The 22,056-nt window shown below is 43.3% G+C and overlaps 1 protein-coding gene across 5 annotated transcripts in view; it reads right to left on the bottom strand.

Annotated features, from left to right (window-relative positions):
- Positions 1-22,056, bottom strand: part of centrocortin (cerebellar degeneration-related protein 2-like) — a 420,769-nt gene that overhangs the window by 10,256 nt on the left and 388,457 nt on the right. For 4 of the 5 annotated variants that reach the window (XM_065218869.1, XM_065218867.1, XM_065218868.1 and 1 more), the window contains 4 exons: positions 9,970-10,118; positions 9,359-9,572; positions 8,929-9,290; positions 8,682-8,841 (listed from right to left, as the gene is read on the bottom strand). In XM_065218869.1, the coding sequence (XP_065074941.1) occupies positions 8,682-8,841; positions 8,929-9,290; positions 9,359-9,572; positions 9,970-10,118 (885 nt within the window). The remainder of the gene's footprint in view (positions 1-8,681; positions 8,842-8,928; positions 9,291-9,358; positions 9,573-9,969; positions 10,119-22,056) is intronic. The other variant, XM_065218865.1, reaches the window with a different exon arrangement.

The following is a 22,056-nucleotide window of genomic DNA, read 5'->3' as shown; positions in this document are numbered from 1 at the left end:
TCACTCGGACCATGTTCGGAGGTAGAATCTTCACCGGTATTTGCTATCCTATCATCTACATCGCCCCAGCTTTTACAGGTGTTCTCTGGCCGGCACTGCATTTTGCTAGAGACATCATACTTCTCTCCATTTTAGACCGGAAGTTTGATTTCGGTTGAAACTCCCACTGAGATCGCTGGAGACGCATCTTTGACTGAGTCGATGGCTTTCGGGAGAAACTCCTCCCGGAAGCGTTCATCAGAACCTGAAGAGCATCTGGACCAGTTTTCTCTGATGATGCACGCTCGCTTCGTCTACTTATCACCTTCACCTGTGGTTCATCCAAGTCCTCATCATACTCCAATCCAGCAGAAGTTATTGTCCTATCGGAAAATGGAAATGCCACCCCCGGAGAACGTTCTCGTTCGTTGCTTCGATTCGGTGGCCGAAGCCGTTGCTTATTAGGTTCAGTGTAGTCCTTTTCCGATAGAATTCGGGAGCAACGAACCGAGAGTCACGACAGTTAGGATCTGGGATAAGATTTCACTGCTTGTTGTTTTGTTTATTCAAAACAAAACATGTGAACTGCCAAATAAACCGGGTTGCCAAACAAACCATTATACAAACAAAACAATAAGTCTGATGAAACTCTCGGCACTGCCGGCACAGCTGCGGCACACTGAGAAAAAAGTTGGCGCAAAATACGTGTGTAGAGTGACCACCCCTTGACACTGTAAGCTCTATTAATAATATGAAGAGCATTGCAGAGCTGGTGGTGCGACACATCTAAGTCTCAAATTCAGATGGTCGGAAAACCTTACGTTTGCGAATCAATCTACGAAAAACATGTTTTCATCTCTAGCATCTAATTCGATCTGCTAGCATCGCTCTACAACTGTTTGCAGGAAATCTTTAGATTCTTCATCGATCTTCTTTATATCTATGCGCGCATCTCACAACAGCAAAGCGAAGTTTTTCCTGCATCGTAGATAGAGTCGTCCCCCTCGTCGCAGAGTGAATTCAGAGAGTGTTCTGCAGAAGATTTTTATGGAGAGTGATACGGTAAATATTTTTTTCCATGAAAAATAACAGAAAATAAGATCACGAGTCAATATTTGGGGAAAAAATTGAAAATTGTATGATCCTGGATTTAGACAAATCTTGAAGATTCAAGGAGTTTTAATATTCCGGACATGATCAACCTGAAGACTTGAAAAATATCCTGACACAAACTTCGGGAAAATTATTTCCAGAATTCCAGAAAATTTCTATCCACAACTTGAGGCAAGTTGTCCCAGAACTGCAGGGAAGTTCTTCCCAGAAGTTTAGAAAAGATTTATCCAGAATTCCAGGGAAGTTATTCTCAGAACTTTGGAATGGGAAGTTCTTCCCAAAACTTACAGAAAGCTCTTCCCAGAAATCCAGGGATGTTTTATCCACAACTTAAGAGAAGTTCTTCCCAAAACTTGAGGGAAATTCTCTCCAGAACTTCGAAAAAGTTCTTCTCAGAACTTGCAGAAATGCTCTTTCCAGAGCTATAGGAAAGTTCTTTCCAGAACTTCAGTAAAGTTCGTCAAAAACTTCAGGGAACGTTTTCTAGGAACTTATGGGACGTTCGTTCCAAAACTATAGGAAAGTTCCTCCAAGAGGTTTAGGGAAGATTTTTTTTCCAGAACTTAACCTAGACCTATAGGGAAGTTCTTTCTAGAAATAGAGAAAAAAAATTCTCGGAATTCCAGTAAAATCTTCCCAGAACTTGAGAGAAGGTTTTTTCAAAACTTCATGGAGCTTCTTCCCAGAACTTAAGGGAATTTCCTCCCTGAGCTTAAGATTTTCTTCCCAGAATTTGAGGGAAGTTCTTCCCAGAGCTTTAGGGAAGTTCTTCCGAGAACTTTAGGGAAGTTCTAGCTAGAACTTAAGAAAATTTCTTCTCAAAACTTGAGGGAAATTCTTCTTAGAACTTCAGAAACCCAGGCAGCACAAAGCTGTCCCTTACAAAACTTCAGAAATACTCTTCCAAAAATTTTAAGGTTGTTCTTCCCAGAACTTGAGAGAAATTCATTCTAGAACTTGAGGGAATTGCTTCCGAGAACTTGAGGAGAATTCTTCCCAGAATTTTAAGGAGGTTCTTCCCAGAACTGGAAGGAAGTTAATTCCAGAACACGAGGGAATTTCTTCCCAGAACTTGAGGAGAGTTCTTCCCAGAATTTGAGGGAAGTTCTTCCCAGAACATGAGGGAATTTCATCCCAAAGCTTGAGGGGAGTTCTTCCCTGAATTTTAAGGATGTTCTTCCCAGAACTCGAGGGAAGTTCTTCCTAGAACTGGAGGGAAGTTCTTCCCAGAATTTTAAGGATGCTCTTCCCAGAACTTGAAGGAAGTTAATTCCAGAACATGAGGGAATTTCTTCCCAGAACTTGAGGAGAGTTCTTCCCAGAACTTGAGGGAAGTTCTACCCAGAACTTGAGGGAAGTTCTTCCCAGAATTTTAAGGAAGTTCTTCTTAGAACATGAGGGAATTTCATCCCAGAATTTGAGGGAAGTTCTTTTTAGAACTTGAGGGGAGTTCTTCCCAGAACTTGAGAGAAGTTCTTCCCAGAATTTGAGGAAAGTTCTTCCCAGAACATGAGGGAATTTCATCCCAGAACATGAGGGGAGTTCTCCCCAGAACTTGAGGAGAGTTCTTCCCTGAATTTTAGGGATGTTCTTCCCAGAACGTGAGAAAAGTTCTTCCCAGACCTTGAGCGGAGTTCTTCCCAGAATTTGAGGGAAATTCTTCCCAGAACTTGAGGGAATTTCATCCCAAAACTTAAGGGGAGGTCTTCCCAGAACTTGAGGGGAGTTCTTCTCTGAATTTTAAGGATGTTCTTCCCAGAACTCGAGGGAAGTTCTTCATAGAACTTGAGGGAAGTTCTTCCCAGAATTTTAAGGATGCTCTTCCCAGAACTTGAAGGAAGCTAATTCCAGAACATGAGGGAATTTCTTCCCAGAACTTGAGGAGAGTTCTTCCCAAAACTTGAGGGAAGTTTTACCCAGAACTTGTGGGAAGTTCTTCCCAGAATTTTAAGGGAGTTCTCCTTAGAACATGAGGGAATTTCATCGCAGAATTTGAGGGAAGTTCTTCTTAGAACTTGAGGGGAGTTCTTCCCAGAACTTGAGAGAAGTTCTTCCCAGAATTTGAGGAAAGTTCTTCCCAGAACATGAGGGAATTTCATCCCAGAACTTGAGGGGAGTTCTCCCCAGAACTTGAGGAGAGTTCTTCCCTGAATTTTAGGGATGTTCTTCCCAGAACGTGAGGGAAGTTCTTCCCAGACCTTGAGGGGACTTCTTCCCAGAATTTGAGGGAAGTTCTTCTTAGAACATGAGCGGAGTTCTTCCCAGAACATGGGGTAATTTCTTTTCAGAACTTGAGGGAAGTTCTTCCCAGAACTCGAGGGAAGTTCTTCCCAGAATTTTAAGGATGCTCTTCGCAGAACTTAAAGGAAGTTAATTACAGAACATGAGGGAATTTCTTCCCAGAACTTGAGGAGAGTTCTTCCCAAAACTTGAGGGAAGTTTTACCCAGAACTTGAGGGAAGTTCTTCCCAGAATTTTAAGGGAGTTCTTCTTAGAACATGAGGGAATTTCATCGCAGAATTTGAGGGAAGTTCTTCTTAGAACTTGAGGGGAGTTCTTCCCAGAACTTGAGAGAAGTTCTTCCCAGAATTTGAGGAAAGTTCTTCCCAGAACATGAGGGAATTTCATCCCAGAACTTGAGGGGAGTTCTCCCCAGAACTTGAGGAGAGTTCTTCCCTGAATTTTAGGGATGTTCTTCCCAGAACGTGAGGGAAGTTCTTCCCAGACCTTGAGGAAAGTTCTTCCCAGAATTTTAAGGATACTTTTCCCAGAACTTGAAGGAAGTTAATTCCAGAACATGAGGGAATTTCTTCCCAGAACTTGAGGAGAGTTCTTCCCAAAACTTGAGGGAAGTTCTTCCCAGAATTTTAAGGATGCTCTTCGCAGAACTTAAAGGAAGTTAATTACAGAACATGAGGGAATTTCTTCCCAGAACTTGAGGAGAGTTCTTCCCAAAACTTGAGGGAAGTTTTACCCAGAACTTGAGGGAAGTTCTTCCCAGAATTTTAAGGGAGTTCTTCTTAGAACATGAGGGAATTTCATCGCAGAATTTGAGGGAAGTTCTTCTTAGAACTTGAGGGGAGTTCTTCCCAGAACTTGAGAGAAGTTCTTCCCAGAATTTGAGGAAAGTTCTTCCCAGAACATGAGGGAATTTCATCCCAGAACTTGAGGGGAGTTCTCCCCAGAACTTGAGGAGAGTTCTTCCCTGAATTTTAGGGATGTTTTTTCCAGAACGTGAGGGAAGTTCTTCCCAGACCTTGAGGAAAGTTCTTCCCAGAATTTTAAGGATACTTTTCCCAGAACTTGAAGGAAGTTAATTCCAGAACATGAGGGAATTTCTTCCCAGAACTTGAGGAGAGTTCTTCCCAAAACTTGAGGGAAGTTCTTCCCAGAATTTTAAGGATGCTCTTCGCAGAACTTAAAGGAAGTTAATTACAGAACATGAGGGAATTTCTTCCCAGAACTTGAGGAGAGTTCTTCCCAAAACTTGAGGGAAGTTTTACCCAGAACTTGAGGGAAGTTCTTCCCAGAATTTTAAGGGAGTTCTTCTTAGAACATGAGGGAATTTCATCGCAGAATTTGAGGGAAGTTCTTCTTAGAACTTGAGGGGAGTTCTTCCCAGAACTTGAGAGAAGTTCTTCCCAGAATTTGAGGAAAGTTCTTCCCAGAACATGAGGGAATTTCATCCCAGAACATGAGGGGAGTTCTCCCCAGAACTTGAGGAGAGTTCTTCCCTGAATTTTAGGGATGTTCTTCCCAGAACGTGAGGGAAGTTCTTCCCAGACCTTGAGGGGAGTTCTTTCCAGAATTTGAGGGAAATTCTTCCCAGGACATGAGGGAATTTCATCCCAAAACTTAAGGAAGTTCTTCCCAGAACTCGAGGGGAGTTCTTCTCTGAATTTTAAGGATGTTCTTCCCAAAACTTGAGGGAAATTTTACCCAGAACTTGAGGGAAGTTCTTCCCAGAATTTTAAGGGAGTTCTTCTTAGAACATGAGGGAATTTTATCGCAGAATTTGAGGGAAGTTCTTCTTAGAACTTGAGGGGAGTTCTTCCCAGAACTTGAGAGAAGTTCTTCCCAGAATTTGAGGAAAGTTCTTCCCAGAACATGAGGGAATTTCATCCCAGAACATGAGGGGAGTTCTCCCCAGAACTTGAGGAGAGTTCTTCCCTGAATTTTAGGGATGTTCTTCCCAGAACGTGAGGGAAGTTCTTCCCAGACCTTGAGGGGAGTTCTTTCCAGAATTTGAGGGAAATTCTTCCCAGGACATGAGGGAATTTCATCCCAAAACTTAAGGAAGTTCTTCCCAGAACTCGAGGGGAGTTCTTCTCTGAATTTTAAGGATGTTCTTCCCAAAACTTGAGGGAAATTTTACCCAGAACTTGAGGGAAGTTCTTCCCAGAATTTTAAGGGAGTTCTTCTTAGAACATGAGGGAATTTTATCGCAGAATTTGAGGGAAGTTCTTCTTAGAACTTGAGGGGAGTTCTTCCCAGAATTTGAGGGAAGTTCTTCTCAGAACATGAGGGAATTTCATCCCAGAACTTTAGGGGAGTTCTTCCCTGCATTTTACGGAAGTTCTTCCCAGAACGTGAGAGAAGTTCTTCCCAGAACTTGAGGAGAGTTCTTCCCAGAATTTCGGCATTTACATTAATACGGCATTAATTTTGTAACTAACTTCTGGAAAGTTTTGAAACATACAGAATTTTTTTAAGAACTCCGAAAAGTTCAGCAAAGTTTTTGGAAAGTTTTGCAAACTTTCTGTGACTTCGAATTCTGTTTACAAAACTGTATAGGTATTTTTCAAATGTTATGCGAAAAGTAAGTACATGCCCGAATACGCAACGAACAAGTAGTTATAAGTGGAATTACGTGGAAGTTCTGAAGAGAATTCCACTGAGTTTGTGAGGACATGTTCAGGTGAATTTCAAAAAATCTTAAAGAAGAACTGAGGATAATTCCAACAAATATGAAAAACTCCACAACTTGAAACAAGGGCGTAGCCAGGATCGATCAAGGGAGGGGCGAAAATAAAATTACTATGGAAAATTTGGCCGAATGCCATTTCACCGAAAGCCTTAGTAGTGCTGAGTTAAGGGGCGGGGTGGCTAAATTCTGACAAGAGTTTCAAAGCAATGCTTCTAAGGAATTTTGACATGAATTTCAAGATATTTGCTATAAGAATTCGAAAGAAATCTGAAACTGATGTTGATTCGATTCCAACTAAATCGTATGGAGTATTGACTATATTTGACAGCGTCAAGCAAAGGCTATTATTTAGAAGTGGTTTTGAGTTACATTCCATCGAAGTTCATGCTCACAACATTTGAGGAAAGCTTTTTGTTTATAGTTTGTTTACTCGTCAAGGCTCATTCGCAGTAGCTTCGCCGAGCCGAAATTCCGGATTTTGATGAACAAAATTGCTTGAAACTATAGTTGGTAGAGCGGGGGCCGATGCGTTTGAGGATAGTGTAATGAGAATTAAACAATATTTATTACGGAATTTTGGGGAAGTTTAAGCACACAAATTATAACGGCATCTTATGAAAAATTCTAGAGAAATTTTGAAAAAAACTTGGAGGAAATTCTTAAAATATTTCTGAGGATGAAAACGGAGAAATTCTGAACAGTATTTCAAAGAAATCTTGACAAAAACTCCAAGGGCATCCTGAAAAGAGTTCCAAAAGAATTCTGATAAGAAATCTAAGGGAATCTCAAGCTGATAATAGTTTCGAAGGAATTCTAAGGCGGATTAAAATTCGGAGGATAGTTTCTTGAGAGTTTTGAGGAAGATTTCAAGAGACTTCTAAGGAGGACATCAAACAACATCTGGAAGAATTCAAGGGAAAACTTTGAAAATAAGCTCATTGAAATAGAGCATTTCAACCGAATTTAGATAGAATACATAAGCAATACTGATGAGATGAACTAGCCAACGAGCTAAAAATCAAGCTAATAAAGCTCTAAAAAAGGAATACTGCGGTGAGATCCTAGGAAATCAACAGGAAGTTCTTCGAACAATTAAAAGCTAATAAAAATGACTATTGTGAAACTACAAAACACATGAAGCATCTCTAAAAAGTTTGGTCAGTCTGCGGGCAAACATTCAACAGACTGAAAGCATTCCGCGGGCCGTTGCAGTCAGTTTCTTAGCAAATGAGTTCAGCTTTTGGGAGGCTAATCAGACAGACAAAGAGACGTAAGTCTTTAAATAAATTTCCCTTGAATATAATATATTATCGATATTATCGTCACGGAACTCACACGAGCTTTTCGCGGAAAAAAGCTTGTCAAAGTTATCCGATGTCAGCGCTGTGGTGGGAGATTCGCACAACTTATAATATTCCATTCGAACGTTAAATGCGTGTACGACGATTGAGGAGAAAGATTTACGTCTGTTTGTCTGTGCTCGAAGTTTCTTAGACCTAAGTTAATAAAATTCACCGATTTCGTAGACAATATTCGTTAAGGAAATCTCTTTAGATCTGTCCTTGCAATTGAAGACCAACCCCGGAAGTTCAACAGTCCTGCCCGTCAAGTCTCCTTGCTAAGTGGTGCCATGAACATTGTGATTTTGACAAAACCGGAATAGGGGAAAAGTTGGCTTCGGCAATACCTTAACCTATTATCGTCAGGGGGTAAACAAAGTCCTAGAGCACTCAAATTTGGCCAATAGTTGCTCTGAAACACAATGTATCCACATGCCAAAATTGAGCTCTCAAGGACGTTGTTTACCCCCTGACGATAATAGGTTAAGGTATTGCCGAAGCCAACTTTTCCCCTACGTATGTAGAAATATTCTGCTTTGTCAACACAAATAGTTTAACATAGTCAATTTAAGTAAAATATCAGTGAATATTCTGGGAAATGGATTATTCATCTCCGTGCTAGCAATGACCAAAATGAAGAGTGGACCGAATAGTCCCAATGTGCAGTTAGGCATCGTTTAAAGAATTCATTTAGTGTAGTTCATAACATAAATAAGCTATTCTGGAAATTCGTAAAATCATACCAAATTTATCGTTTCTACAAGAACTCATTCTCTACGAAATCCGCTTAAATCTACGAAGTTACATGAGTGTTAGTAATCTACTAAAATGATAAAATCCTATCTATTGAAGAGTGTTAGTCCTACTATAAATTCCAAAATCATAATTAAAAAAAACCTGCCACTTACTAGGTTAAGCTTAATCTCCCTGAACCATGGAAGCAAGATTGCGGTGTGGGTGTGTGATGGGGGAAGCATTGCGTGCTATCTGGCAGCCAAACTGTGCTGACCGAACCAAACCGAACCGTAATAGATGTTACAAACTAGGAAGCGATCTCTACAAGCTGTTTTTTTTTGAAAATTAGATGTGATTTTTGTGCAAACAGGAACAAACTATCCACCGAGCAGCTTTGTACAACTTTGCTGAAGCATTAAATTAAATAGGAGACATACTAAGCTTAAGGAGAAGTTAAGCAAAACTTCACCAAACGGGTATTGGTATGGGTATAGGTATCACAGCGCAAACACCGATAGCTCATCGAGTAGGAACGTATCCATAAGGGGGATCTTGCTAAGGAAGAAACCGAAAATACGGCTAATCACCTTGATCGTGACCGAGGACCGGTAGACCTGCGGAGTGTCCGTGTTCTGGATCAGATCCATCAGGCTACGGTCGTCCTCCTCGGTGCCGGTGATGATCGACTCGTCATCCACTCCCCGGTCTTCGAAGCCCCGCAGGCAGCGGGTGCACATTTGGCCTTGCCTAAAAACGGTTCAAAGAAAAAATGCCGCAATTAGAGATAGACTTCGGTAGTGACGTCGGCGGATGCAATTGGACAACAACACGGACCCCACTAACCTGACTTCCTCCAGGATCGAGAGCTCCTCGTGCACGGACTTCATCTCCTCCGTGGTGTTGATTTGCACTATCTTGCTCTGGAGGATTTGATTTTCCTGTGCGATGGCTGCCAGCTGTTCCTCGAGTTCCGCTACCCGGTTCTGCTCGGCGATGAAACACTTGCGGGTCTTTTCCAGCTCCTGCATTATCCGGATCAGTTCCTCGTTCTCCTCGGCCAGGTTCAGATCGGACAGGTTCTGCTGCTGGTATTTGCTGTGCAGGAAACTGCTTCCGTCGGTGACGTCCGTCGATTGCGACTGGTCCCGGAAGGCGAAGGAGAAGTTTTCCGGCCGCGAAGTGTCGATCTCGGTGATCTGCGGTTGGAAAGGAAAGTTAATGGTAGTGCATTTTAAATTGGACGGTTTGAGAAAAAAAAACTAACCTCATCTTCCTCAGGACCGCTGATATCCCCGTCGCCCGCATCGGAACCGACCGGCCGCAGCAGAACGCCATCCTTCCCATTTCGGCCTCCATTGGTGTCGTTCTGCAACCGTTCGTTTTTCTTACGTTCCGCTTCCAGCTGCCTCCGGACGTCGTCCACCGTTTTGTTCAGTTCCTCAACCTTGGATTCTAGGGTTTCGATAGTGCGACACAGGCTGTAAATACATGGGAGATTAGCACGGTGTTTGTTTTCGATAGCATAGGGGGACGCGCGCGTGTGTTCGGTTGACCATGAGAAGAAAGTGCTGCGACGCGTTCCGAAAATAGGCTAGGTCTATTTGGCCGTGCCGTGGACAAAGGAAACGATGTTAGGTAAGCGCTTGCTTATGCTCGCGATCGTTTGTTGTTTTGGACGATCAGGCTATTCGATAGTAGGTTACTTAAAAATAGATCATGCGCGCGGATCAACAAAACACATTCGTCGGAAAGAATGCGTCGTCGTCGAAAATTTCTTCTAGCAGAATAAAGTTGTTTATGACGGACTTTCAATCACATGTCGAGCCGCCGGATGATGTTGTTTAGTTGTTTACCTACAGATATTTAGGTACTTACGTTTTAGCATGCTTCTTTTCGGCTTGGTTCTCTAAAGCTAACTTGTACTTGTCCCGTTCAAGGTCCTGTATGCTGACTTCCAGCTGTTCGTAGATTTTCATCCGGGAGTCGTTGACCTCCCGCAGGGCGCCATTCTGTTTCGTCAGGTACTGCAAGTTGAATGAGGGAAAAGAAAGGAGAAGTTTGACATTAGTTGTCTTTGAAGTTGGACAACAATTGGGATCAATTATTGGCTTCAATTCTAGATAGAGCTGGAATTAGGGCGTAACAGCTTTTGTAAACAATTACTTCTCTTGATGATTTCTATGAATTCAAGGCACACCTACGCAAATCAACTTAACCGTTGAATAGGGGAGGTCTTCCTCTACCAGATGGTGATGTTGATTTGCGCTGGCGAGCTTTGACTTTGTAGAAATCATCGAAAGAAGTCGACAGTGAGCATGCATAAGGGCGCATACGCGATGATCGATTCTCATAATCGATTTTCTCTTTTCTAGAAATTGTTCAATGCAGAGTTGTAACAGGTTGTATTGGCTATCAAAAGCAACAGCCAACGCACCGAGGAACGTCAATTCTAGCGAGCTATTAACAAAACAGAAAATCGACGAAGAGAATCGATCATCGCGTATATTTAGGCCCTTATGCATGCTCACTGTCGAATTGTTCCAATTTGGCGGGAAGTTCATTGAAGTTCAGATTTGCTGAAGAATCGAAAGCGCCGGGTTGAAATCTTCCAGAGTAATATAGCAAATTATTTTGGTGCTACCTTGTAGTCGGTTTCGGCACTAAGGGCAGCTGGAAAGTGACCACAGTCCGCTTAAATCTTTTGGAAAGATTTTGGAAAATTATAAACTTTGGTACTCAATGATGACACGATTTTTGCAAATAGAAGGAATAAAGTTTGAAATTACAACAAAAACAGTTTATTCAAGTTTATTTTCAGCTCCTCGATGATGAGACATCTTTAGATTTACTTTTGGTCAGCCTTCGTTCAGGTTGAATTTATTGATTAAAATTTATGTTATATTTAAGCCCTTTGATCATGGAAAATCTGTAGATTTATATTATACAGCCATATTCTCGTTTTCGTTCGAGCTGTGCTTTCCATACAAAAAACAGTTTAATTTCGTTTATCTCCTTAATTGAGACCAAAATCGCGACTTAAGGGATGTTCACGGGTTCAGACTTTTTAAACACGTTTATCTTCTTTAGTTAAGCCCTAAATTGCAATTTTTTCATCGATTTCATTGAGATCCTTTCCAGTTATTTGTTTAAATTTAATTCAATCTTTACCAAATAATGTCTCAAAAATAAATTGAGGAGCTTGGCAGCTTGCTGGATGCCAATTTATGTTTAAGACGTCTTCTTCTTCTTGTTCGTATTTCAAGCTTATTGCTTAGCGCATATTAGTGTATTGCGTGCTCTCAACTTAGTGTACTAAATGCACTTCCACAGTTATTAATTGAGAGCTTTCGATGCCAATACCAATGAATGAATTTGTATATTGAGTGGCAAGCACAATGATACACTATGCCCAGGGAAGTCGAGAAAATTTCCAACCCGGAAGATTCCCTCGACCGGACGGGGAATTGAACCCACCGCCTCCGGCTTGGTAATACCGTGCCTTTACTGACTAGGCTATGGGCCCCCCTGTTTAAGACGTGTTGATCGGAAATCCGTATCAAATCCTTTTCAAGAGTCTGTGAGGTCGTTGCTGATATAAGGAGCTCGGTGGCCTAGTAAGCGACCGATTTTGCTTACTGATCTGAAAATTATGGGTTCAATCTCCAGCTCCTTCCCATAATAGGGCTTTGATGTGAATCGGATTTTTTCTTAATATGAGATAAAGCTTATTGGAATTCAGTTGGAGAAACGAGAACGTAAAAGAAATAATAATCGAGTTTTAGAAAAGACGTGTTGATTTGAAATCTAAAACAAATCCTTCTCAAGAGTAGCTGTTATCGTAGTATTAGCAACAATCAATACGAAACTAACGATTGGTCCCAAGCAAACGGTTAACGTACCCCATTCTAGTCAATATTCTAGTACTACACTATGTTTGTTTTGATTTGCTTTGAAATTTTGACAGATAAAATGAGGGGTTAGTGGATTTTCCTATGTTTCGAGGGGTGAATCGATTAGCTTTAGACCGAAGATAGTACCAGAGCTGAGCCAAAAAGTTGAGCACGTTTCTTCGGGATCTTCTGGTCTTAGAGTTACCTCTATGGTAATAGCAAGTTGAACAGGAACTTGGTCGTAATTGTTTTGTGAAATAAGGAGCTCGGTGACCTTGTGGTGACCAATTTTGCTTAGTGAGCGGAAAATGATGAACTCAAACACCTTTGCATTATAGAGCTATACTTTAAATCGGCTTTCTTTCATAATATGATGTGAAGCGTAATGAAACTCGGTTGAAGGGCCGGCTACGTAAAACAAGTAAAATTTGAGTTTTAGGAAAGACGTGTAGATTGGAAATTCAAATCAAATTCTTCTCAAGAGCAGTTGTTGTAGTCGTCGGAGAGGTCGCCGCCGGGATAATAACAAGTTGAACGGAAACTTGATCGTAATTATTTTGTGAAATAAGGAGCTCGGTGGCCTAGTGGCGACCGATTTTGTTTACTGAGCAGAAGATCGTGGGTTCAAGCCCACGCTTCTTTGCGCTATTGAATCGTTAGGACATCAATTTAGCATATCGTTTACCAAAACGAATTCTGCTGAAATCCCAATCCTTTTATCCAACATCCCAGTGATATCTCGTGGAAGTCCAGAGGTGTTCTCGGCTTTCATTAAAGCGAGTATTACGTCAACATGGTCCTGTCCATTCCTTTTTTGACCAGCATTCGAACGTGGCCAGCATTGGTATTGCTAATTTTTAGATTACCAGTTTTTACACATTGAGGATGATTGCTAGTCCCAAGCAACGTCTATTGGTTCTCTGTGTAATTACAGCTGATCTGGCAAAAACGGAGTTGCATTCACGTGCGGTCAATCATACTCATGCTCATGCACAGAAGGAACAAAATTTGAAATTGTTTCAGACATTTTTAAATTTAATTAATTAAGATTCGAGACAAATTTTAAAGATTTGATTGATTGAAAAATCTTCAAGACTGTGAGATTTAATGCAGGTTTCAAAATCATGATCCACAACACTTTAAAGGGCCGATGAAATGTTCAATTCCAGAACCTTAAAAAAAATAAGCTTGAAGAAATTTTCAAAATTCAAATATCAATATAATGGATCTTAGAAAATTTTCAAGATTCAGGGGCTTGAAGAAAATATTCATGATTCTGAAATTTCGTGTCATTATTTTGAGAATTGCTTAAGAATTTTGAGGCGAACTTAAAGGCAATTCTAAGGAATGCTTCCAAGCTAATTCTGAGGACCTTTTGATTCCAGTAAATGCTTAGGATAATTTCCTAGGGAGTTCTGAGAAGATTTCAAATGAAAAGAGCGTCAATTTAATTCAAAGTAGAGCTCCAAAGTGAGAAAAACATTCTTAAGATTTTTAAGCATAATTACTAGAGAGGGTCTAGTATAAGAGAAGAGCGCATTCAAAACAAACTGCCTCGGCATCCTATGCCTAGGTGGTGTCTAGCAGTACTCCCAAGTAATATTTCTGGTTTTATAAAGGTTCTGTAGCCATGATTTAGACTTGTAGAATGCTATAAAACCTTGATAAAACTTGCAATGTTGCTTGGGCTACCAATGCTATCAAGATAGGCGCTGCTAGATTTTCTCTGGCTTTGACAGCTCGTTTGGCTCAAAACTAGTCAGTCCGCTCCTCTCTTATACTAGACCCTCTCTAATAATTACTAAGCTAATGTGAGAATAATTCCTATTGAATTCTGAGGAGAAATTCAACGAGAGATCAAAGCATGCTTCCACCAAAGAAGAGTAACTCGAGCTAATGATTGTCTAGGAATATTGACTGATTGATTGATTGTGAGTAGAATAACAGGTGAATTTAAAGGAGATTCCTCCGACAAAGTAGAAGAAATTCCTCCGAGAAGGTAGAAGACATTCCTCCGAGAAGGTAGAAGAAATTCCCACGAGAAAGTAGATGACATTCCTCCGAGAAGGTAGAAGAAATTCATCCGAGAAGGTAGAAGACATTCCTCCGAGAAGGTAGAAGATATTGCTTCAAGGAGATAGAAGACATTCCTCCGAGAGGGTAGAAGAAATTTCCTCGAGAGGGTTGATAAATTGTCCCCGATCCTCAATTAACGAGAGAAGGAAAAGGGAAGTATGTAGTAGATAGAGTAAGTGTGGAATAGAAATGGGTAGAATCGAGTGAGGGTGAAGCGTGATAGACCGTATGTAAACGGAATCTGATTGGTTCAGAAGTTTTGATACAGCTAGAGCTATAAATATGAGGTACCTAAGCTCGTTGACGGCATCAAATATCATCATCTCATCATTCGCTGCCACACTGTTGAGCAGTTCATTTTATTCTCTCTCGTTTCGTTCGTTCGTTCGTTCGCAAGTCGAATTAACTCCGCTGACCCAGCCATGGGTAAGAAATCGCGCGGTAACGCGAGTGCCGGTTTACCGGGAAAACAGACTCTCCCAGGAGACGGCGCGACCACCGAGCCAGCCCAGAAGAAGCAGAAGAAAACCCCATTGCCCGTCCCGACAGGCGTTGCGGACCCGCAGCCGGGGCCTCCCGGAACTAAACGACCCAGACCTGAAGACAGCAGCGCCACCGCATCGGCAGCAAAAAAGCTGCTGAGCAACAATCCGTTCTCCGCCCTGCAGAACGGAGCCCAGCCGCAGTCGGACCCTGAGACGGTGCCTTAAAAAGTTAAGTTGCCACCCTTCTATGTGAAGGGCTTCCCTCCCGGGCTATGGGAGCAGCACCATTCAACGGTGCACGGAAGGCTACAAACTGATGGTCTCGGCCGAAAATCACTACAATGCAGTCCAGGCCCTCTTGGACAGGATGAAGCTGGAGTACTTCTCCCACGACGTCGAGGCCACCAAGCCGCTGAAAGTGGTGCTGCGCGGGCTCCACGACATGAACACCACCACCTTAATGGACGAGATTAAGGCGAACGGCCTCAAGCCGGTCGAAATCCACAAGATGACCCGCAGCAAGGCCATCAAGTATCGTGACCAGCTCTACCTGGTCCATCTGCAGAAGAACTCCACAACCGTGAAGGATCTCCAGACGACACGCACTCTGTTCCACATCGTAGTGAAGTGGGAGCGGTATAAGCCGACCCACCGTGGCGTCACTCAGTGCTCGAACTGCCTATTGTTCGGGCACGGCACCAGGAACTGCCGCATGGCCAGCCGCTGCATCAAATGCGGCAAAAACTACAAGATCGACGACTGCGACAGCATCGAGGAAGCCGCTCCCACATGCGCCAACTGCGGTGCCGCCCACAAGGCCACGAGTAAGGCCTGTCCGAAGATCCGGAAGAAGGCCTCGTCCAACAACCAGCCCGGTCGCAAGAAGGTCCCGGAAAACAACGCGCAGAACTTTCCTCCGTTATCACCGGTCCAACCACGGCCAATTCCAGTGTTGGCGCCGCTCCCGCTCAACCAACAGTTGGCTGCTGCCCAGTCGGCTGCCGCTGCAGTACCCAGTCAAGCCTCCGGCCCATCGACGGATCCCCCTGCTCCGGGATTGGCCGGTACAACCGGTGAAGCTACAGACGATTCTCCGCTGTCAACGGATGAGATCGTCACACTGTTGGCCCAGGCCATCATCATCAAGCGCACCTGCGCAACAAGAACACAACAGCTCCAAGCTATCATCTCCTTCGTCGCTAATTATGGACCGTGAACCCATAAAGATCGCCAACTGGAACGCTCGCTCCGTAGGGGCGAAAAACATTGAGCTTGCAGACTTCCTCCGCAAGCACGACATCGACGTGGGCCTTCTCACCGAGACCCACCTCAAGACCGGTGACAGCTTCTGGCTGCCCGACCACAGCATTGTCCGGCTTGATCGCACCAGCTCCAGGGGGGGCGGTGTCGCGGTCATCATCAAGAAAGGCATCAAGTACTGCACCCTACCCCACTACCGCACTTCCATCATCGAGGCCGTCGGCGTTGAGGTGGAAACATCGACCGGAAACGTCCGGTTCATCGTTGTCTACTGCCCCCGGCAATGTACCGTTAGCAATGGTACAGCACAGCAGTTCAAGAACGACCTTGCCATCATAACCCGCACCAATGCCCGCTTCGTAATCGGAGGGGACCTGAACGCCCGGCACGAGGCCTGGCGGAACTACCAGCAGAACCAAAACGGCCGCCTGCTATTCGACCATTCCCAGCATGGTCTCTATTCCGTCTGGTTTCCGGACGAACCAACCTTCACATCACCGGCGGGCAACCCATCGACGCTGGACCTGTTCTTGGCAAACACCAGATTAGCCAAGCCGGTTGCCGTCAACGACCTGAGTTCGGACCACCAACCGGTGCTGACCGAGCTGGGCTACAACGTGGCCCCTGCACCGTGCCAGCGGAAGGACTACCATCGAGTCAACTGGGTCCAGTTTCGACGCGTGGTCGACCGCCACATCGACGACAACCCACCACTCGACACAGTGGAGGACATCGACCGGGCTCTGGAGGGTCTCCATCAAGCCATATCCGTGGCTGACGAAGAGTGCGTTCGACGAGTTCCTGTGAGGGGTAAGTTTCAAGCAATTGATTCCCACACCAAACTCTTGATTCGGCTCAGAAATGTTCGTAGACGCCAGTTTCAGCGGACTGGGGATCTGCAGCGTAAATACGAAATGGTCGATCTGAATCGGCAGATCGCTTCCAGAATGGTCTCAATCCGGAACGAGAGTTTCGGGCGGCTCGTTCAGAACCTGGACGACCGTTCCAGACCATTCTGGAAGGTTGCCAAGGTGCTGAAGTCTCACCCCAAGCCCATTCCACCACTTAGAGTCAATGACGAACGGCTTATCACCAACGAAGAGAAGGCCAATGCAATTGGGGAGCACATTGCCCAATCGCATTTGCTTGGCTCTACAATCCCAAGTCCACTCGAGAACCAGGTTGTGCAGTGCGTCCAGACGTTAGATACCTCCCCTTGTGCCGTCCCTCCAGAAGAACGGATTACAGAGGAACAAATTTGCTCAGCGCTGAAACATAGTAAAAAACATGAAGGCTCCCGGGTTTGACGGAATATTCAACCTAGCGTTGAAAAATATCAGCCCGAGGGTCCACTCGCTGCTGGCTGCCATCCTCAACAGATGCTTGGAGCTGCACTACTTTCCAAGCATCTGGAAGGTGGCAAAAATCATCCCGATCCGCAAACCTGGGAAAGACCCTTCACTACCGTCAAGCTACAGACCGATTAGCCTGCTCTCAGCGCTGAGCAAGCTGTTCGAAAAATTGATCCTCAGCCGACTAAACAAGTTTGTGGAGGAACATGACATTCTTCTTCCGGAACAGTTCGGGTTCCGCAAGGGGCATTCCACCAATCATCAGCTAGTGCGGGTGATGAATAACATCCGAAGTAACAAAGCTGTATCCAAGTCCACAGCCATGGCTTTGTTAGACGTCGAAAAGGCGTTTGACAATGTCTGGCACGACGGACTTATATACAAGCTTTGTAACTCCAACTTTCCACCATACCTTGTGAAAATCACCCGTAACTATCTCCAGCAAAGGTCGTTCAGGGTGTCGTTGAATAGTTCCCTTTCGGGACAATTTCCGATCCCAGCAGGTGTTCCGCAAGGGAGTCTGCTGGGACCACTGCTTTACAGCATCTACACGTCGGACATCCCTCCTCTAGGAGACGGTTGCGTGTTCTTCCTGTTCGCAGATGACACCGCGATAGCCGTCAAGGGTATGATGCCTCGTGAAATTACGAACAAGCTCCAACGATGCCTTGACACCTTTACTGATTATGCCACCACGTGGAAAATCAAAATCAACGCCTCGAAAACCCAAGCGATCATGTTCCTTCACAGACAATCGCCAAAACTTAAACCGTCTCCCTCCTGTACCATAATAATGGATGGTACAAGGGTCGAGTGGTCCACTGATGTTACTTATCTCGGGATGTTGTTCGATGAGAAGCTCCTGTTCCGCTCGCACATAGAGAAAACCCTAGTTAAGTGCTCCGCCTTGGTTAGGTGTTTGTATCCGCTCATTTGCCGCAGATCCCGCCTCTCAAGGCAAAACAAACTGGCTGTTTACAAACAGATCATAGCCCCCGCGATCTTCTATGCCGCCCCGGTGTGGGAATCGAGCGCTCAGACCCACAGGAACAAAATCCAGGTTGCACAGAATAGAGTGTTGAGGATGATCCTAGATCGTCCATTCGACACAAGAATAGCAGACCTCCATCAAGAGGCAGAAATTCCCAAAGTAGATTCCAAAATTGATGATATGACAACCAAATTTATCCAAAAATGCAATCTTTCTGAACATGCTTTAATAAGCAATTTGTACATAGTAGATTAAGTGTATATAGTAGAGTAGGTTAGTTTTAAGCTGTAAATAGTAGTATTAAGTAGTTTCTCTTCAAATTCTAAAAACAAAACAAACCAATCCCACCAAGGTGGTCGACCGTGTACTAAGTCTAGGACTAATTCTGTTAAACAAATTTTGAATTTTGCCCATACCTAAAGATGAAGAAAGCAATTAAATCACTTAGTAAAATGTATATGGTAATCATCCAAGTTAAACTGAAATAAAGATCATTTAAACTAAAAAAAAAACTAAAACTCGTTGACGGCATTCTTTTGACGGACTGTGGAGAGAGCGGACGACCAGCAAAGGACCACCAGCAGAAGGGATAGCGGCACTAGTGGACCAACAGAGGGATCAGCAGATACGTGGAACCGTGACTGAGGCTGAAAACCTCGGTCCGGTTACTATATCGGACCACCAGCTAAGCGGCAGATTCGTGACTGGAAACCTCGGTCTAGTCACGACAATGGCGCAACTCAGCAAGTGATCCTCTCAGCATCCTCTTTCTTGCAAGGCTGCTACTGGCGCTCCCTGAGAGGGCAATTCAAATTCCCCTGAGAGGGTAGATGAAATTCCTCCGAGAAGATAGAAGACATTCCTCCGAGAGGGTAGAAGAAATTTCTCCGAGAGGGTAGAAGAAATTTCTCCGAAAAGGTAGAAGAAATCCCTTCGAGAGGGTAGAAGAAATTCCTCCGCAAGGTAGAAAAAATTCATCCGAGAAGCTAGAAGAAATTCCTCGGGGAGGTAGAAGACATTCCTCCGAGAAGGTAGAAAAGTTCCTCCCAGAAGGTAGAAGAAATTCCTCCGAAAGGTAGAAGAAATTCCTCCCAGAAGGTAGAAGAAATTCCTCCGAGAAGGTAGAAGAAATTCCTCCGAGAAGATAAAAAACATTTCTCCGAGAAGCTAGAAGAAATTCCTCCGGGAGGTAGAAGACATTCCTCCGAGAAGGTTGAAAAAGTTCCTCCCAGAAGGTAGAAAAAATTCCTCCGAGAAGGTAGAAGAAATTCCTCCGAAAGTTAGAAGAAATTCCTCCGAGAAGATAGAAGACATTTCTCCTAAAAAGATAGAAGAAATTTCTCCGAGAAAGTAGAAGAAACTCCTTCGAGAAGGCAGAAGAAATTCCTCCGAGAAGGTAGAAGAAATTCCACCGAGAAGATAGAAGACATTCCTCCAAGAAGGTAGAAGAAATTCCTCCGACAGAGTAGAAGAAATTCCTCCGAGAAGGTCGTAGAAATTCCTCCGAGAGGGTAGAAGGAATTCCTCCAAGAAGGAAGAAGAAATTCCTCCGAGTGGGTATTTTACATTCCTCCGAAAAGGTAGAAGAAATTCCTCCGAGAAGATAGAAGACATTTCTCCGAGAGGGTAGTAGACATTCCGCCGAGAAGCTAGAAGAAATTCCTTCGAGAAGATAGAAGACATTCCTCCAAGAAGGTAGAAGAAATTCCTCCGACAGAGTAGAAGAAATTCCTCTCAGAAGGTCGTAGAAATTCCTCCGAGAGGGTAGAAGAAATTCCTCCAAGAAGGTAGAAGAAATTCCTCCGACAGAGTAGAAGAAATTCCTCCAAGAAAGAAGAAGAAATTCCTCCGAGTGGGTATTTTAACATTCCTCCGAAAAGGTAGAAGAAATTCCTCCGAGAAGGTAGAAGACATTCCTCCGAGAGGAGCTTTTTAAAATAAAACATATGCTAAACACGTGATTGTGTGACCCTAATGGACGAAAACTTTGTCCATTTTACGATATCTTCACTCGTTCTCGAGATACATGGCATAGCGATGTTCCCGCATATGGACTTACGATTATATATTGACGTATTGAAATCAGTATCCTTGCGGTGATACAAATGATGAAATCAGTATCCTTGCATAGATACAGCGGGAGTAAATATGAGAATGAGAGAAAAAAAAGCGAATGGTAGATCAATAAAGAGAGAGAAAACGAGAAAAGGGAGATGAAAAGGTGAACTCTCCAAGGGGTAACCAACTCTACACCCCACAGTCTGTGCCAAATGCTGTGCCGAATCGTGCCAATCAAGCATGTCATGAGATTGCTAACCCTGAAGTTTTAATGACGTTTATGATTGTTTGTTTGTTATTGTCATAATATTTATTGAACGAATCCTGATTATTCAAACTGGGTGAGCAACCGGTGGCTCCACATATCGCTCATCCGTGGAGGAAGGTGCCTGATTTGTATGACCGCTTAGTGCCTGAGAAATTACGATACGATTCTGTCGCTACCGGAAACTCCAAGCAACTGTTGCAATCATGTTAGTTGTAAAAGAAGATAACCCTGAGGGTGACCTAGCTATTGCTGTTGCTGGTGATGATCTCGGCGGCGGTATTTACCCTCGCACTTTGACAAGTCTTGCAGGTAATTCGACGAAGTACTGGCTACAGGAAAGATCCGAGCAAAGTCCGGCATCTGATCGTCTAGTCCAATAGAATTGTTAATTTTATCCTGATCAAAGCAAAGATCAACGACTGTCACCAAACTGCGAAACCTAAGCAACTATTGGAGAAACATCAGCAAAAACAGTGATTTCGTTTTATATTGTATTCTGTGACATACTTGTCAAAGTGTGTCCTAACGTGTCGATCAGTGTGCCGTGATGTGGAACTCTCCCTAAATAGATATTCAAGCGAACAACGAGTTAGAAAAAAAAAAATTCGAGTTACGGTAGTAAATGTACAATGGAAATTGTGGTCGAAGTAGCCTAGATACCCTCCGAGAAAGAAGGAGAGTTGACTGTGTTTGAATTTTGATCTGATTTCAACGTTAAGTATTAGTAATACAATTGTTCTTTTCTTGATGTTGAAATTTTTGATAAGTAACATAATTAGTCCCAATAATCATTTTCCACATGGGAAAACATGACCCCGAGCGATTTTTAAAAATAAGCCCCTCCCTACTGTGAGCCTATGATTCTAAGTTTATAAGCATTACCAATTTGTTCCGCTGCCCTAGGTAGTGTTCATTTAATGCCGATATTGTTTTCGATTTAAGGTTTGTTTGCACAATCAGCGCTGAATTGACCACTTTGTCAAGCAGCTTTGGCGTGACTTTCTACCAGCGATTCCACAAAACTGGCCCAACTTATTTCTATTTTTTTTATGAAAAGCACAAATGATGGCTATTTTTCTCGTAGTTCTAGAAGAAAAAAATCTCAAAATAATGTTTTAGTTCAAAGTTCGAGTGGTAGTAAACGTCATTTCAACTGCTCGAATGAAGTGGTTAATTGAATAAGATTCAAGGCTTTGAATTAAAGCTAATGACTACCCATGTAATGTGCTCGTTCATATTTATGTAAGCTCATCACATTTCCCATCGCTCCAAATTGCGTTGTCATAACAACACAAATTAAGATCGAAATCAATCGAACAAAACAAACAACCCACCCGGAATGCGATACAATTAGATTATCTTCAATCAAAAGGGTTATTAAATCATCCAATTTTCAATTCTCTGAAACAGATCTTTACCAAATTGCAAATCGATACACTAAACCCAAACACACCACCCCAACCCCCCCCCCCTTCTTTGGCAGTTGTGCAGCCAATTTGGTGTTTGGACCACACAAATCATACAAATTGAAAAAAAAATATGTGCACATTACATCACCTCTGACTGCCGACTGACTTCGATC

The sequence above is a fragment of the Ochlerotatus camptorhynchus genome, unplaced genomic scaffold (assembly GCF_037179485.1).
Source record: "Ochlerotatus camptorhynchus isolate MF236.1 unplaced genomic scaffold, CSIRO-AGI_Acam_v1.1 ptg000094l, whole genome shotgun sequence".
Taxonomy (NCBI): domain Eukaryota; kingdom Metazoa; phylum Arthropoda; class Insecta; order Diptera; family Culicidae; genus Ochlerotatus; species Ochlerotatus camptorhynchus.
Note: the sequence above shows the minus strand (reverse complement) of the source record. Positions and strands in the feature narration are given on the sequence as shown.